Here is a 17,642-nt window from a genome sequence, read left to right on the forward strand (position 1 = left end):
AGAGGGGGGAGGGGAGGGTGGGTTTTACCAATACCAGTAAGGTACGTCCTATAAGATGTCTTTTCAAAAATGCTTTCATTCACACACACACACACACACACACACACACACACACACACACACACACACACACACACACACACACACACACACCCACACTCACACACTCACACAAACACACACACACACACAGAGAAACACACACACACACACAAACACAAAGCGCAGGTGCTACTTTATCATTTTCAGGGCCGGACTAGGCGAAGAGGAGGGGGGGGGTTGCCAGTGGTGGCCCAGGGGGATGTCCCCCCTGGCGGCAGGGGCGGATCAGTTCATTTTATGACTGTTTTTTTTCAAAAGTATATTGTGAAGATATGGGTGTGAAGGCGCGAAGCGCCGAGCCGACGGCGCGAAGCGCCGAGCTTGCTAGGGGGGTCCGGGGGCATGCCCCCCCCGGAAAATTTTGAAAAAAAGGATGCAAAATGGTGCAATCTGGTGCATTCTGAGGATGATCATTACCAGTTTCAGGCAGCAGATTTTGTCACTGATTAATACCCCAAAAATTGAAACTCAATGTAAAATAAAGAAATGCAAACCTCATTCAATATTTTTATTTTTTGGCTGGGGGGGGGATCCGGAAACCCTAGAACCCACCCCCCCCCCCCCCTCCCTCGTTGTGGGAGTCAGGGGGCGAAGCCCCCTGAAGCTGACGGGTAGGTCATATTCTGAGATAGGAAAATGGTCGCTCCTTGCATGAAACGGCATAAAATAAGCAATAATAAAAAAAAATTTAAATAAGTAAGGTACATGTTTAGGCTAGGGGGGGGGTTGCGCAACCCCCATAACCCCCCCGGTAGTCCGGCCCTGATTTTTTTACTGTTACTATCTCAATAGCCATTCACACATCCAGAAACCACTATCCTACTCATCACAACAGTAGCATCAACAACACCAACATAGTCATTCACATAAAACAGATAACATTTCCACACCTGGCTGTGAATGCAGTCTCAATGTATAAAGGAATGTACCCTTACCTGACCAACACTAGTTTAGTGGCCAACCCTAACTTTTGTGTACACATTTTTTCAAAAAAGGGAGAGAATTTTTTTTTTACAAAAAAGACAAGAAGAGTATCCAAAGTGCATGAGGCAGGTGAACAAATTATAAAGGAATGTCAAGATATTTGTCATCCATTGTTTACATTTAAAAACTACATTTGCAAAAACAAACAAAAATCAATATGACAAAAATCAAAACAAACACACACACAAAACAGACACAAAAACTGATCAAATATTTTACTATTAACCCTGACATTTTCTTTCTTTTCTTTTTGCTTTGGACCAAAAGTATAGAGTATCAGTAACCCAAATAATCACATTTACCCCACAACTATTCACCCCTTGCATGTCTTATCTGCTTGACATGCAACCACGCACTTTGGATACCACACTAACTCTCTTACACATTTAAGAACAAAGTCAGCTGACTTCTACATTACATTTTGTTTTTGTTTGTTTTAAACTGAAAGGAAAGTCAGATTAAAAGAGTGAAATGAAAGACATCAAATGTTATCACAACTATTGCATATCACTCTCAAAAATCAAAAACGAATTCTGTCAACTCTACATCAAGACTTGATCTAAACACACGTCTTATACGTACTGATATCCAACTCTAACCAGTACGTAACCTTACTAAGCAAGGCCAGAGGGCTAAATGAGATGATCAAAGGGATGCAAGTGCTTCAGGCAAATTAGAAGCAAGTTCAGCTGAAGTCTTGATGTAAATATAACATGCCTACATCTGACCTTTGCATGTGTGAGAGTATAATCTCACTCAGCAAGGCCAGAGCGCTAAATAGGATGATCAAAGGGATGCAACTGCAAGTGCTTCAGGCATATGAGAAGCATGTTCATGATGTAAATACAACATGCCTACATCTGACCCTTGCATGCCTGAAAGTAACCTGACGAAGTGAGGCAGAAGATCTGAATGACAAGAAGAAAGGGGAGTAAGTGCTCCAAATGCAGCCAACAAAAGGATGAAAGTGGCTTATTAATTCATTGCTTCTTATTGGTTTAGATGCAGGGTCAGGGTAATGTAGCTTAGAATAGTCAATTTAATTCGAGGTCATGTTCTTCAAGATGCATTTGTATTATTCCGATTCATGAGTCATTTTACATTTCTTTATGATGTCATAACATAGCGTCGTCATTTCTTATTTTCGTTTGGTTCGCCTGTGGCGAGGCGACTATTCTTTCTCATTATTTATTGGAGGTACAGCTGTATGTTTATTTCACTGGTTCTAAGCATTCCTGGAGCTAAGGAATTATCTCTGGCCAGATGCTCCAGCCATGGGTTCCATGTACAGGAAAGCTCCTGGACCTGCATATTCTTTATTTCGTTCTTTGCGGCCCACTAGGAACATTTGAATTCAAGTGTCGACACTGTATATTAGTATTTTCTGGCCGGTTATTTCTGTTCATGTAAATTGATTTATTGAATCAATTCTAATAAATTATTTACAATTTCAGCCTTTTGTTTGTTTCTTGTTTTTCGAGAGTGTGAGAGATACGTGATAATTATAAGCAAACCACTCATGCACCTGCTGTTATAAGCTATACCGAGAGCACTTTTTTTTCCTTTTATTATTATTAAGCCCTGCACAGTGGAACCCCTTTTTTAAGACCTTGCTATGTCAGATTTTCTGTTCATAACCTCTGTACATTTTCTGAGATTTTCTTAAGGTGTTAAAAGGAGAGTTTCATTGTAAGTGTACCCACCGAACCCTCATCCTCATTGTTCACAATGCTGTGTCTTGACAGCTGTTACAGGCAACATCACCACTGCTGTTAACTGACACAGTCAATCCTAAATAATGTCCCACTGATAGCAAGGAGGTTACAAGCATGGAGGAAATCTGCAAGCGCATGGTCAGGTCCTTCCCTTTATCGGAAGTCTTCTGATGAGAACATGCCCTGCAACAATCAAAAACACATTTTCAGTTTAAAAATAAAATGCTAGTATGCAAGCACACAAACATATGCATGCCGCGTGTACACACATATACTCTCTCTCTCTCTCTCACAAACATCATACAAACATTTTGATGACCTCAAGTCATATCACATTCATAACATTCTTACAGGAAGTTATGCATAAGAAAATCACAGGTACAGTGGTCGCCGCTTAATAAAACCACTTCTGGACCGACGAAAAATGGCTTTAATAAGCGGCGGATTTATTAACCGGCGGTCCAGGAATACGTCATTTTCGAAAGAAAAAAAAATCTCTTTTGTTTACGTCACTCAGTCACTTTCTTTCGTCATTTACACTTGTTTGAATCTAAACAAAACTTCACGAAGGATGTTGAACTTTTGTTTTAATTATGTACATGTACGTGTACTTTGATCACTTCGGTACATCAATAATTTCACTGTCACCGTCACGAACCATTACTCGTCAGAGAAGAACGATTTTATGAGTGTTTGTTTGTTGGTCGTCTTCCACATCAGAACAAGATAATGTGAGTTTTAGTCACAAACTACGTGATTTCTCTGAGAAAACTGGCTTTAATAAGCGGCGGGTTGGTTTTATTAACCGGCTTTTTCTAATACATAAGATATAGTGATAAATCCGGACCGTCTGAAATCGGCTTTTATAAGCGGCTGGCTCTATTAACCGCGGTTTTATTAAGCGGCGTCCACTGTACATGTATTGCTTAGTACAGAAATGTACCCTCCCTCAGCCTATAGTTTGTTGCAGAAGGCAGTACAAATCTAGAGCATGCTAAACAAACCAGCAATTATCACCTTCACTTTTAGTTACTGTACATTTGTGCGACTTTCTTCCTCCACTTATGACCGGCACGGTTGGCCTAGTGGTAAGGCGTCCGCCCCGTGATCGGGAGGTCGTGGGTTCGAACCCCGGCCGGGTCATACCTAAGACTTTAAAATTGGCAATCTAGTGGCTGCTCCGCCTGGCGTCTGGCATTATGGGGTTAGTGCTAGGACTGATTGGTCCGGTGTCAGAATAATGTGACTGGGTGAGACATGAAGCCTGTGCTGCGACTTCTGTCTTGTGTGTGGCGCACGTTATATGTCAAAGCAGCACCGCCCTGATAATTATGGCCCTTCGTGGTCGGCTGGGCGTTAAGCAAACAAACAAACAAACAAACAAACTTCCTCCACTTATACCCCTGCGCCCGGTTGACCGGTATCACCTTGTGTATGACTAAAGAAGAGTATAGAATATATATATAAACACACATCAAAGAAAGGGAACAGCCCCTAACATTTGCTGGTGATGGGAACACGCATGACAAATTATCGATCACCGTCAGTGGTACCGTGTACACTAGCCGTTGAGATTAACAGTCCTGGGCCTGTGCTTACTTGCCTGTGGTTATCTTTACCCGGAGCGCTGTGCTCGGTGTGTTGGGCTTTTGTGACCCGCAGCGAAGGAAGCACAGGCCAAGGACAGTTAATTTCTACGGCTACTGTGCGCAGTACCAAGGACGGTGATCGATAATTTTTCTTGCGCGTTCTCATCTCCAGCAAATATAAACCAGCACTCGGATCTGCCTCAAACTTTGGAACCTATTGCCTCGATCATTTTTTGCTTAGCATGCAAAGTCACGATTTTTTTAACCTAAAACCCTGAATTAATATGAATATTTGTTTAGTTCTTTCGGAAAAGTTACGTAATACGACACGCTTAGTATACACATTCGCAAAAAGCAACACCGATTTTGGTCAGCCTATTGGTCAAAACTTCTGAAATTTCCAAAGCAAATTATTGAGAACTTGAGCATATATGGCTCTTTCTGTGGAGGACCCCCTCAAAAATGGTCGCAAAACATGCCTTTTTTGGCCTCTGAAACGGTTGACCTACCGCCTTTGACAAAAGCTTACATAAAGACTAGAGAAGTAAGGTGCATAAAACAAAATGCTCTGAACAGGAAATTGAATGGCGTTTCCAATGGTAGTCAGAAGTGTTTGGTTTGTGTGTATTCTGAATTTTTGCAGATTTTAAAATACGGGACTATGGTTTTTGTCAGGTCGATTTTAGGGGTGACCTTGTTTGACACGCTGTTACGGGATGCCTATATAAAGTACCATCTATCAGACAAATGATATGAACAGCTGACATAATTACCTTTTCAAGCATATAAAGTTCAACTAAAATGAATTACGTTTCAATGTTGTTTTTAGCGAGCGACATTTGTTGCAGTAATTTTTTGGCCAAGTTTATATGAAAACAAGAAGGGCAAAGCCCATACGACTCACATGCTTGACCTTGACATGACCTTGACCTTCACCTAGCAATGACATCATACACTAAGAACTGCTTTACACATTTTTCCTACCAAAATACATGTGACCCAAGGTCAAGGTCATCCAAGGTCATGCAACACAAAGCTGTTAATTCAAGACATAGGAAGTACAATGGTGCTTATTGGCTCTTTCTACCATGAGATATAGTCACTTTTAGTGGTTCACTACCTTATTTTGGTCACATTTCATAAGGGTCAAAGTGACCTTGACCTTGATCATATGTGACCAAATGTGTCTCATGATGAAAGCATAACATGTGCCCCACATAATTTTTAAGTTTGAAACAGTTATCTTCCATAGTTCAGGGTCAAGGTCACTTCAAAATATGTATACAATCCAACTTTGAAGAGCTCCTGTGACCTTGACCTTGAAGCAAGGTAAACCAAACTGGTATCAAAAGATGGGGCTTACTTTGCCCTATATATCATATATAGGTGAGGTATTGAATCTCAAAAACTTCAGAGAAAAAGGGAAAAATGTGAAAAATAGCTGTTTTTTAGACAACATTTGTGGCCCCTGCGACATGGCCTTGAAGCAAGGTCAAGATGCTATGTATGTTTTTTGGGGCCTTGTCATCATACACCATCTTGCCAAATTTGGTACTGATAGACTGAATAGTGTCCAAGAAATATCCAACGTTAAAGTTTTCCGGACGGACGGACGGACGACTCGGGTGAGTACATAGACTCACTTTTGCTTCGCATGTGAGTCAAAAAAGGGGGGGGGGGGGGGGGGGGGGGAGAAAACCATGCCTTGTACACCTGTGTCCGAAATACTGGGTTATTATTTGTCTGTTTGCCAAAAAGCTGAAACAAGTGACCACATTCACACAAACCCATGTGTAAGCACACCTTTGCCCGCCTGAGAATAGAGTCCTTAGAAGCGTCGTACGGAGCGTCTTTGCTGGGGATCTCTAGGACTGAGGGTATGGGGCTGGTGTGCTGGTCAATCACATGACGTATCACCTCCGCAATCTGCAAGAAATAGTTAGCACACATAAATAACATTTGTATTGTGAATGGGGTGGAGTGGAAGGGGGGAAATAGGCCAGGAAGCATAAATGAGAAGCCAAGACAGAGGTTGCGATAACGTGACTTTTAATTAACGTACACCAGAAAGCAGACACCAGAAAGCAGTGTAGTTCCTTCCTCAATATACAGCCGCACACAACTCGTCGGAACTCGAATTACGATCCCAGTCGAAAGTCACTTCGCTGATATAAACCCAGCTCTAAAACGTTTGTTCAACTGAACACAAACACAAAGTCTCTCTAAACAATCCTTGAATCACTCCTTCGCCAAAATACAGTTATAATAGCCCAAACTACACTACTTGCATTGATTATTACAGAAACACAAACATCGTTCAACTACAACTAAAACATCACAATCCAAGATACGCACACTGACACGTCTTCACACTTCGAAATCACACCGGGTACTCTTCTAGCCCACGCTATTCAGTATTCTGAGTCACGCGCGCACCCGTTCAAACAATCAACCAATAAGAAACCAGCCTCCATACACACCTACAACACACAATAATCCTAGCGGGAGACACAACTTGGGTCAGGGGAAGATAATAGACAGGAAGTAAAAGGGAGGGACAACAGTACATGAAATCGCCACACGGCTACATCCCCCCCAGCTCTATACCAACTGCGTCCTCGCAGGTACAGCGCCTCGGGAATAGCTGAAAATGACATCAATCAAACACAAAACAAACACAAGTTCACCCAAGTGAAACAACAAATAAAATCAGAAACAGTAACGGATGACACGCACAGTCACCCAACCCATTCATACAAGACACAATACAACAGGCAATCAATAATCATAGTGTACACACGGTCTCTTAGCAGAGCACGAACAGTCTCACACATGACACATTGCCCACATGACACCAGCACATTGTTAACCTGACTGTTCACTGTAGACGGATGGCGGGGACATGACAGCGGCACACTTATTATATTACACACAAGTCCGTCTGTTCAAAATGATCAAGTTTATTCCAGCACTACTCAGAACGAAGACAGTCGTTCCCGTATTCGGTGGGAGCGGCGAACTACATACACAGCAGCTGGAGGAGGGACCAGAGGTTCCGGGTCTCTAGCAAGAGGCTGTTCTTGAACAGGTGCTGGAGGTGCCTGGGGATCAGGAACTGGTGCAGGGGCTGCTGGCTGCACCGGAAGAGGCTGGATGGGTGGGGGAAAGACAGGGCGTGCCATGTAGACGGTGCCTCGGTCAGGGAATGTTGGGGTAGCAGGGACTTGGGGTAAAGGGGCAAGATTGAGCGTGGAATCCCAAAATATGACCTGTTGAGTGTCGTGTAGCTGCACGGGGACTGGGGGTGTCACATTCTGATGCTCTTCCTCTGTCTGGCAGCTTTGCTCACGGAGAGGTTGCGTGATGGATGTTGACTGACTCACATGTTTCTCATTTGGCTGTCTCCATGACAGTGGTTGTTGACCTCCATGACCCTTGGTAGGGCACCTGCTCTGCAGATGCCCGTGGCGGTTGCAAAGCCAACAACGTGGCTTCGCGGACGGTTGCTGTTGACGTAAGGCAGCTCGCGGGTGTTGGTCCAGGGCAGCTCGAAGCTCTGCTGAGCTGACGGCGAGTTCGTTGACTGGGACCTGCAGCCTGCTTAACCCGGCACTCCTCTCTTTGGAAACAGGAGTTGCTTGGTCAGCCACCACATCAACATCTTCCCACATCCACCTGAGAGCTTCGGCACGGACTGCCGCAAAAGTGAGAGCCTCACGCCCTCTCACAAAGCGCAGCAGATCTCTTCGTAGAGGATGCAAAAACAGTCCATGGATGAAATGATCCCGGAGAGCATCATCTGTTAATGTATCAGGAACAACATAATTAATCTTGACATGCAGAGACTGCAAACTGTGGGAGTATGAAAGGAGGCCCTCCTCTTGTCCCTGGTAGCGCGTGAAGAATGACGAAAGCAATGAAGAAATGCTGGCGTGGTCTCCAAACGTGTCCTGTAGAATGGTCAGGACTAGGTCAGCCGTAGCTGTCGCCTGAGGGGGGTGCAGGTTAACCTCCTTCCTGGCAGCCCCAGCGAGTGACTGGATCAGCCACTCTGCTCCCTCCCCTCCAAGTGCCGCCATGTTGAAATGGGAAATGACGCGACGTGCCTCGGTGGTGAAATGGTCCAGGTGACAGCCATCATCACCGCTTGTGAAGACAGGAAGCCTAGGAGGGGGAAATACCTGCCAATGGGGTCGTGGAGCCACGTCGACCGCCATCTTGGATGTGCGGAGTCCCTCCTACACTGCTTTCTGATGTTAAACTACGGTGTCTCTACTTCCTGAATCTTGCTCTGTAGCGCCAGATGTGAATGGGGTGGAGTGGAAGGGGGGAAATAGGCCAGGAAGCATAAATGAGAAGCCAAGACAGAGGTTGCGATAACGTGACTTTTAATTAACGTACACCAGAAAGCAGACACCAGAAAGCAGTGTAGTTCCTTCCTCAATATACAGCCGCACACAACTCGTCGGAACTCGAATTACGATCCCAGTCGAAAGTCACTTCGCTGATATAAACCCAGCTCTAAAACGTTTGTTCAACTGAACACACACACAAAGTCTCTCTAAACAATCCTTGAATCACTCCTTCGCCAAAATACAGTTATAATGGCCCAAACTACACTACTTGCATTGATTATTACAGAAACACAAACATCGTTCAACTACAACTAAAACATCACAATCCAAGATACGCACACTGACACGTCTTCACACTTTGAAATCACACCGGGTACTCTTCTAGCCCACGCTATTATTCTGACTCACGCGCGCACCCGTTCAAACAATCAACCAATAAGAAACCAGCCTCCATACACACCTACAACACACAATAATCCTAGCGGGAGACACAACTTGGGTCAGGGGAAGATAATAGACAGGGAGTAAAAGAGAGGGACAACAGCACATGAAATCGCCACACGGCTACAGTATGAACGGACATGGAACTAAAATCGTTTGATCATGAAAGAAATTGAAAGCATATGAACCCAATGTGTTCATGAACATATTTTTTCCAAAAGTGACCCAACAACAGCTTCATTTACATTTTGGTTAATCGTTTGAGAATAAAAGAACCTGAAAGCATGTGGTGAGGCCCCTTGTTCATGAAAACTTTTGGGAAAAATATGATTCAAAATGTGACCCAACAACAGCTTTACTTCAAACTTACATTTTGGTTAATAAGGATGATGGCGATATCGTCTCTCTTCAGAAAACCCTTGAACGTTTCCTCAATGTCCAAAGCTGGTGTGTCTAAAGAAGAAGAAACAAAATGCTGTTGAAGACGAAGGTTGGTTATTGTTTTTAATGTCCCTTCAACAGATGGCTTACAAGCACCAATGTTCTTTGAAAAACGAAGAAAATAACACCAAAACAAACCAGAAATGAAAAACAAACAAAGAAACAATAAAAAATAGTTTCTCATTGTCTGCATATATATAATACTAGAATGAATACCCGCTTCGCCGGGTAGCCGGCTTCGCCGGGAAGAAGTACTTAGAGCCGTACGCCGAACTATGGACCCGCCAAGCTTAGGTCCCTCCCAGATTCGTGGAATGGGAACAGCACGAAAATGATTCAGTGGCCATAATGCCATTCCTGACCATATCGAGTCCCATCCTTGTCGACGAATGTAACCGTGTTAATCACCTTTGGAGGCGAACGCCACTCAAACAGGACTGAGCAAGTTATGGCTTCTCAAAGGAAGGCCAGTACATAAAATTACACAAAAGCCGCCAGACCACATCACAAACAGAACTGAAGAATGCACAGGTGTTGCTTACATAGAGACACACACACTCACACACACACACACACAAACACAGAGAAGCCGTATCTATAGAGAGATAGATGACAGTGTATTTTTCGCGTGGCTATAAATTGATTCGACCTTTGCACTTTTACAGTGAGGATAATTTACGGGTCCAATTTACGTTCTGTACACTGCGTTGACCTTCTAAAAATAGGTAACAGTAACAGAACGCCGGGAATATCCGAAGACGCTCAGCGCAGTGGACAGCGCAGTGTAGTAACTTACAACTGAACGGGAAAGCCACACGAAGGAAGGGAGATAAACGCCAAACACTGGAGAAGATAAGGAAGAGTTACTTATAATGGTGAAATGAACACAAAAACGAAAATGAGTTCAGCGCTGCGCGCTGAGAGCACGTGTTGAAATATCTCATCGATGATATTGTGTCCGGGGTGTAGCTGAATACGGTGTCCAAATTTGAAAAAGATCCACCGAGAACTTTGGCGTTGTGATGTGGTGTAGCGGCTATGGTGTGTCGGTATGGGGGCCCGGGTAAGCTGAGGTGGAACCAAAATAGCTGAGGTGGAACCAAAATCGGTTCCGCGCTGCGCGCTGAGAGCACGTGTTGAAATATCGACCAGGTTGTGTCGTGTCCCGGGTCTACTTGAATATGCCCACCAAATTTGAAGCAGATCCATCGAGAACTTTGGCCGTGCATCGCGCACAGACACACAGACAGATACACAGACACACAGACACTAGTCGTATATATATATAGACATATAGTGTGAGCTTACATTACTTTTTTGTATTTTAAGCGTCACACATCAAGTTATAAATATAATACATGTGTGTATAAAATTTTGCTTCTGAATTTGTTCTCTCAATCTTTGCACTGCTGAGTATTGAAACACTGCACGACATCCAACATTAAAAATATCAAACACACTTCTGTAAACTTAGTCTTTTGCTCTTTATTTGTAAAGATTTCTCTAAACTTACTTGTTGGCAAACACACATACATTGATCAACACTCATTAATGTTTAAAAAAAAGATCATGCACCTGTTACAAATGTAATACAATACACATGTATGTGTCATGTACTAACATTATAACACGCAGTCCAGTCAAGTTTAAGGCATCAAGACCAGATACTTGGTTGATATAATTTACAAAAACTGAAAAAGTTACATCAATAAATGATAATGTTATTATGTATTCTGAAAATAAATGTTATACATTACACCTAAACTGTTCTTCTTAACCTGATCAAAGTTGACAGATTTTTCAAATCATACCTTTGGTCACTACCATGTAGTTTTGCTGTCTGTTCTTGTTGATTTCTCCAATTCCACCCACCAAAAAGCCTGTGCATGTATCCTGCAAAACATATGGATAATGCAGAATTACCTACTGCTCAAGCAACTTGCACATTTTCAAAAGTGAGCTACAGATGCAACAAAACGTATAAATTTATTTGTTTTCACATGTGCCAAATCACTTTAGTTCAGTGAGCATCACTGTATTCTAGGCACTTCTGCCCCGAAAAGTGACATACCAATTTCCAATCAGAAAGAGAAGGAGAGAGAGAAAGAGTGAGAAAGGAGAAAGCTAGGAGAGAGAGAAAGAGTGAGAAAGGAGAAAGCTAGGAGAGAGAGAAAGAGTGAGAAAGGAGAAAGCTGTGAGAGAGAGAGAGAGAGAGAGAGAGAGAGAGAGAGAGAGAGAGAGAGAGAAAGAGTGAGAAAGGAGAAAGCTAGAAGAGAGAGAGAAAGAGTGAGAAAGGAGAAAGCTAGGAGAGAGAGAGAAAGAGAGAGAAAGGAGAAAGCTAGAAGAGAGAGAGAGAGAGAGAGAGAGAGAGAGAGAGAGAGAGAGAGAGAGAGAGAGAGAGAAAGAGTGAGAAAGGAGAAAGCTGTGAGAGAGAGAGAAAGAGAGAGAAAGGAGAAAGCTAGGAGAGAGAAAGGGGAGGGGAAATGACAATTAATTCCTCTCACTCTCAGAGAGAGAGAGAGAGAGAGAGAGAGAGAGAGAGAGAGAGAGAGAGAGAGAGAGAGAGAGAGAGAGAGAGAGAGAGAGAGAGAGAGAGAGAGAGAGAATCAGAAGGAGAAAAGATTAGATCACATAAATTTGTCACTGTTGGTAGCATAGAGCAAACAGCATTTTTACACTACACACTCAGAAAAAAACCTTCTTTATCACAAAGTACAGGTAATGCATTTACAAATACACGCACAAATCAAATAGTCCTCTCGATCATTGAGTTCCAAATATATTCTTAACACACATGAGCGGCGCTTAAACTCACTTCATCTCCTATGACAGCAATGAGCTTGCCTTTCATGGATGCAATCGCCATTTTGTCTTGTGTTGATCATGTGACTTCATTATGTGTTCAGCTCTGCTTGTTTCCTTGTGCATGTTTGTTCGGTTTGTTCTCTTTCGTTAGACTTAAAATATGCATTGAAAAGAACATTATTATTTTGGCGGAACCTTTTCGAACTTGACAACTACAACTTACTCTGGTTTTGCATAATACGCAACAAGTTAAGTGCAGCTCTGTGTGCCAGCAGACGAACTTCCGAGAAAGTCACCAACTGGAAGATCACTCATCCAGCAGTGGTAACTTGTTTGACTCTTCTCCTGTATTTGTTGTGGCTTTAGAACATACGTCATTTTTTTTAGTTGTTGCCGTTTGAAGGCTACCGTACGACTGACGTACGTATTATGATTAGAAGGGGAATTGGAGATATATATTGCATTTTTTCCTGGGTGTGGCAGACTTATGTTTATGAAATGACGTAGAACTAGAACTGGTACAGTAGTTACTAAGTAGAACAGGCAAAACATACAAGTTAGTTAGTTAGTTAGCTGTTGCTTTTCGGGTCCAGCGGACCATAATAGGCCAAATCAGGACCCCAAACATACAAGGAATGTTACAAATACATCATGTCATATCGTCACATCGTAATTGTGTTTTATGTTATCAGTTCTTTTGACAAAGACCTGTAAGTGTTTGGTACCTTGTTTAAATCTGTGTTTATTGCTGCTTGAGTTCTCAATTTTTAATCACCTATTTTTTTCAGCTGATCAAAACATTAATGGTTAAATTAATGCTACACCAACACTGTTTTTGTTTTTAGGAGAGGACAAGCAGGGACCAGACATCATGTCCCTAATAGAGGGAGTGGGTGACGAGGTGACTGTAGGTGTCAGTGTCTTTGTGGTGCTGTGCTTGGTCTTGCTGGCATGGTTCTCTACCCACACGCGCGACATCCCCTTCGTCAGTATCATAGTTGTCGAATTGTCGCAGCGCCGCAACAGAAACCGGAACAATGGTGACAATGCGGTGAGTGGTGAGGAGGGCGCATCCACCCAGCAGCAGCTGAACAGCGGTGGTGAGATTGAAGGAGTTGGCAGCACGAATACGGAGGAAGGCGTCGGTTCTAACAACAACGCACAGACATCGAGTGACAATGAAGGCGAGTCTGGGCCTTCTGCCTCAACCAAAAATGTAGTGCCTGATTACTCTGGTAAACCTTCTTGTGACACAGACACTGACAAGGACAGCCAAACACTTGAAACAGTGTCAAACACCCAAGGTCAGGGTAGTATCAGTGCTGAGACTACTGAGGAGAATAAACTCACAGAAAAAGCAGCGGAGTTACTTGAAAATACTACCCCTGTGAGCACTATTGACACTGATAGTTTTCAATCTCAATCAAGAACTGTGGTTGAAAATATCTCGTCACCTGTCTCGGAAGAGGAGGCTGTGGCTGTGACTATCCCAGAATTCAAAGCAGACAAGGATTCGTCAGATGAGGTTCGGAGAAGGCGAGTGGCTTACTTTCAGAGTGGAAAAGACAGTATAGCGAGTGAAGCGGGGAGCGATGGAAGATCGTGTGGAGGTGCAGACTCCGAACAATCGTCAGTGGGAGCACAGAGCCAGGCAGGGAGTGATAACGTCTCGCTCACACAGACACCGTCCTCCACCGCTGGTGGTGTTTATGGCAGGCACACCACATCTGCACCACCATATTCTCCACACAGTGAGCGTGCGAAAGAACCGGAACCTTCTGCCTTCACTGCGACTGTCGTAGGGACCTCATTACCTCCGACAGTTTCTGGGACGCCCGGAGTTGTTTCGGAGTCTCCTGCCAATGAAGCCACACCATCCCCGGATGGAGTCTCTACCTCTGCAACCACCATGGAGGCTGAGGTACCTGCTGGTGCAGGTTTGTCACCAAATGCTGGGGGATCCACTGTGACTGATGAGACGGCACCAACAGGTGATAACACCACAGGGGAAGAGGAGCAGATTCGAGTGAGGCTGAAGTACCTGAATGACACTCAGCGCCTTGTCTATGCACACCCGCACGAGACCGTCGGCAACTTCAGAAGGTAGCTTGCTTTCATTTTTTCTCCAACTTCTGAGTGTTTGATGAAGCAAAAGAAAGGATTGCTAGCTAGTGTGAGGATAAAGCAAATACCAGATTAGTGAGTTCTTAACTTATTTACTTCTTAATCTTGTCTTACTCTTAGTAGTTAAAACAAGATTGCATGTTGTGCATGTATCAGTTGGTCCCTTTCCTAAATGTTCGGAGACATTTTCTCCCAGTGATCTAGTTTTGCTTCTTGAGAATGAGATGGAGGTGTAGGAGTCATTAGTTTTCGTCATCTTGTTCTTGAAATGTATTAGAATTTGGTCCCCCCATGTGTGAGTCTTTTTACCTGAACTCCTGTTTGTCGAAACACTGGGCGTGTGTTTGGGTTCTGTTTAATAATTCAGCAATATTGCTCTGTTGTAAAAGCACTCTTTTTGATACATGTGCATGTTGCCATTTATGACCTTTATTGTTGATTTAACCTTCGCCGTAGGTCGCTAAAAACATTCTTTGCAGCACGTCGTGAGTACCCATGTAACCATACTTCTCAAAGAAGGAAAAACATGCACGGGTAAACAAAACAAGAACAAGGCACAACCACAACTCACACAAACGTAGGCACACACACACACACACGATACAAACAAAAAAAAAAAAAAATTAAAAAAAAAAAAAATAAATAAATAAATAAATAAAATAAAATAAAAAATAAAAAAAAGGATGTGGAAGAAAAACTTACCCGCGGTTCTCAAACTCCCGCTCGAGTTCGCTGCTTGTTCCTTGAGCCATCTTGAAATAGATCAGAACTCTTCTCAGAAAGAGAACCAGAAAGTCACATTACACTGTTAGAAGTATGGTTACATAGTGTCTCACGACGTGCTGCGAAGATAGTCGATGTTTGACCTTTGTTTATTTAATTACCTGTCAATCAATTTTAATGCGGGTTTAGGAGATAATAGATTTTTAGGTGTTTGAGGCATTTCCAAAAGCTCATTACAGAATTCCACCTAGTTTTCGAGATATTCGCAATTAAAGTCCGGAATGTTACTAAAGTACTCACGACCTACGGCGAAGGTTAAACAAAATTTTATTCAATTTGAACAATGATACAACAATTAAAGGAAAAATGGTAGGGACACAAACTCAAGCAATTAATGCTCATATAGATCTATCTATAGATACTATAATATATATATGTAAAAATGGATGTAAGTATGTGTCTGTCTGTTTGTCTGTCTGTGGTCGCCATACCTCAGAGATGGCAATATTAAGCACAAGATATTTTGCATGCACACTGCCCTGGACCCACAGATGTGCACCTGGGTTTTAGTTTCTCGAGACATTGTTTCCTTCCTATTGAATACAGCCTATGGACGGGAGGTAACTCTTATCATACCAGCATTCCGTGTCATTCTGATTTCCCCCCCTCGTTTGATTTGGAGTTTTTCTTTGAGGGCTTTGCTAATGGCCCTGTCACACGACCGTTTTAAAGCCTGCGTATGCCGACGTATGGGACATTTGAATAAGTACGCTGGCGTACGTCGAATACGTTATGGGTACGTTTTGTATACGTTAAGAGGACGCTGAAGCACGCTGGCGTACGTCGTAGTACGCTGAGCACGCAGCAAAGTTTTGTGCATGCACAAAAATTCTCGACGTATGGTCAGCGTACTACGACGTATGCCAGCGTGCTTCAGCGTCCTCTTAACGTATACAAAACTTACCCATAACGTATTCGACGTACGCCAGCGTACTTATTCAAATGTCCCATACGTCGGCATACGCAGGCTTTAAAACGGTCGTGTGACAGGGCCATTACACCCGGGTGGAGTCAGGCCAGATTGCTAGTACATATTTATATAATATTACAACCTTTATATTGTTGCCGTGACTGTGCAGGCTGCACTTCACATCAGAGCTGGAAGACAACCAGATCGTACGATTCATCTTCAACGGGCAGGACCTGCGTAACGACCTGTCAACCCTGAGGGCGTACAACGTGCTGGACAACAGTGTTATTCACTGCCTCATCACGCAAAACAGACAGGAAGAGGAGACGTCGGGTCCGCCTCAGCGAGGGGAGGAGGAGGGCCCACAGATGGGGGAACTGCTGTACCCTGTGTTCGGTCTCATCCTGGGCTTGGTGTGGTACATGCGCTTCTCCTACAAGCAGTGGTTCAACGCCGTGTCCACGGTGTCGCTGGCAGGCGTCAGCTTCGTCTACCTGCTGGCTTTCTTCTCCTCCATCCGGCACCGCAGGCAGCCCCGCCAGCATCTGGACTAGCTGGTCACTTCGTTGTGATCGGGACAGCTGCAGCGCTTTGGGCAGAGAGACGGGGCATGGTCAATTTTAATTGACATTGACAAGAAAATTACTGGCTGCAGTACTTTGTGAGGGTGGGCAGTTACAGTGACAATGACACTAGCATCTGGATTAGCTGCAGTGCTGTGTTTTTGAAGTGAACAGTTTTGATTCAGTAGTTGTTAAGACAAGGATGACTAGCTGCAGTACTTGTCAAGAGACTTGTTCACTGTGTAAAATGTTAACCAAAGGGAAGACAATGTCAATGCAGCCCATCAGGATCTGGATTAAATTTAGCTGAAGTGCTTTGAACTGTGAGTGATGAGTGTTTTATTATTAAGAAAATTAGGGCCGTCTGCAAACACTTCAAAGTTTAATGGTGCTGGGCAGGGTCAGAGTTCATTGTTAAAGTGGGATGTCCGAGGAATATTAAACACAGACCTGTTTACCAGTACGATTTGGGCGTAATTTGTACGCCAAATTATTATCGGTACGCAAATACGCGACACACGCACAAAATACGCATAAGAAAAAGTCTAGAATACGTTTTCCGGTGTTGGTGTGCTGATTACGGGATGGTACAACTGATACCGGTTTCGGTCGAAGGGAGATAACCATGACAGCGAGTCTTCAGCTGTGGAAACCTTGTTCAGTTGTTGGCACGTGCGATCGTCTGGACAATCGTGGCAAAATGAAGCGGTAAAATGTGTCAGTTTCGGATGACTGTACCAAGTCTAAACAGCAGAAGCAGCAGATTTTCTTGGAAAAATATAAGAAAGAGCCAGGAATTGTGGAGTCTACTATGGGAAAAAGTCATGCAC

The 17,642-nt window shown here is 43.5% G+C and overlaps 2 protein-coding genes across 2 annotated transcripts; one reads left to right on the forward strand and one right to left on the reverse strand.

Moving 5' to 3' along the window:
- Window positions 1-1,238: 1,238 nt before the first annotated feature.
- On the reverse strand, window positions 1,239-12,528 carry LOC138947766 (V-type proton ATPase subunit F-like). Its single transcript, XM_070319327.1, has 5 exons — window positions 12,443-12,528; window positions 11,439-11,520; window positions 9,557-9,639; window positions 6,194-6,316; window positions 1,239-2,984 (listed from the first exon to the last, which is right to left on the reverse strand). The coding sequence occupies exons 1-5, from the start codon at window positions 12,491-12,493 to the stop codon at window positions 2,955-2,957; spliced, it is 369 nt and encodes a 122-aa protein (XP_070175428.1). The 5' UTR covers window positions 12,494-12,528; the 3' UTR covers window positions 1,239-2,954.
- Window positions 12,529-12,695: 167 nt separating this feature from the next.
- Window positions 12,696-17,133, forward strand: LOC138947780 (uncharacterized). The gene is made up of 3 exons (XM_070319344.1): window positions 12,696-12,756; window positions 13,278-14,535; window positions 16,419-17,133. The coding sequence occupies exons 2-3, from the start codon at window positions 13,304-13,306 to the stop codon at window positions 16,801-16,803; spliced, it is 1,617 nt and encodes a 538-aa protein (XP_070175445.1). The 5' UTR covers window positions 12,696-12,756; window positions 13,278-13,303; the 3' UTR covers window positions 16,804-17,133.
- Window positions 17,134-17,642: the final 509 nt, after the last annotated feature.

The sequence above is a fragment of the Littorina saxatilis genome, linkage group LG14 (genome assembly GCF_037325665.1).
Source record: "Littorina saxatilis isolate snail1 linkage group LG14, US_GU_Lsax_2.0, whole genome shotgun sequence".
In the NCBI taxonomy this organism is placed as follows: domain Eukaryota; kingdom Metazoa; phylum Mollusca; class Gastropoda; order Littorinimorpha; family Littorinidae; genus Littorina; species Littorina saxatilis.

Excerpts from the sequence above, each read along its gene's own strand:
- LOC138947780 (XM_070319344.1), top strand. The coding sequence starts at position 13,304 with ATGTCCCTAATAGAGGGAGTGGGTGACGAGGTGACTGTAGGTGTCAGT. Across the intron at positions 14,536-16,418 it reads ACCGTCGGCAACTTCAGAAG|GCTGCACTTCACATCAGAGC; the intron begins GTAGCTTGCTTT and ends GTGACTGTGCAG.
- LOC138947766 (XM_070319327.1), bottom strand. The coding sequence starts at position 12,493 with ATGGCGATTGCATCCATGAAAGGCAAGCTCATTGCTGTCATAGGAGAT. Across the intron at positions 9,640-11,438 it reads CTACATGGTAGTGACCAAAG|ACACACCAGCTTTGGACATT; the intron begins GTATGATTTGAA and ends CTTCTTCTTTAG. Across the intron at positions 6,317-9,556 it reads TCATCCTTATTAACCAAAAT|ATTGCGGAGGTGATACGTCA; the intron begins GTAAGTTTGAAG and ends TATTTCTTGCAG.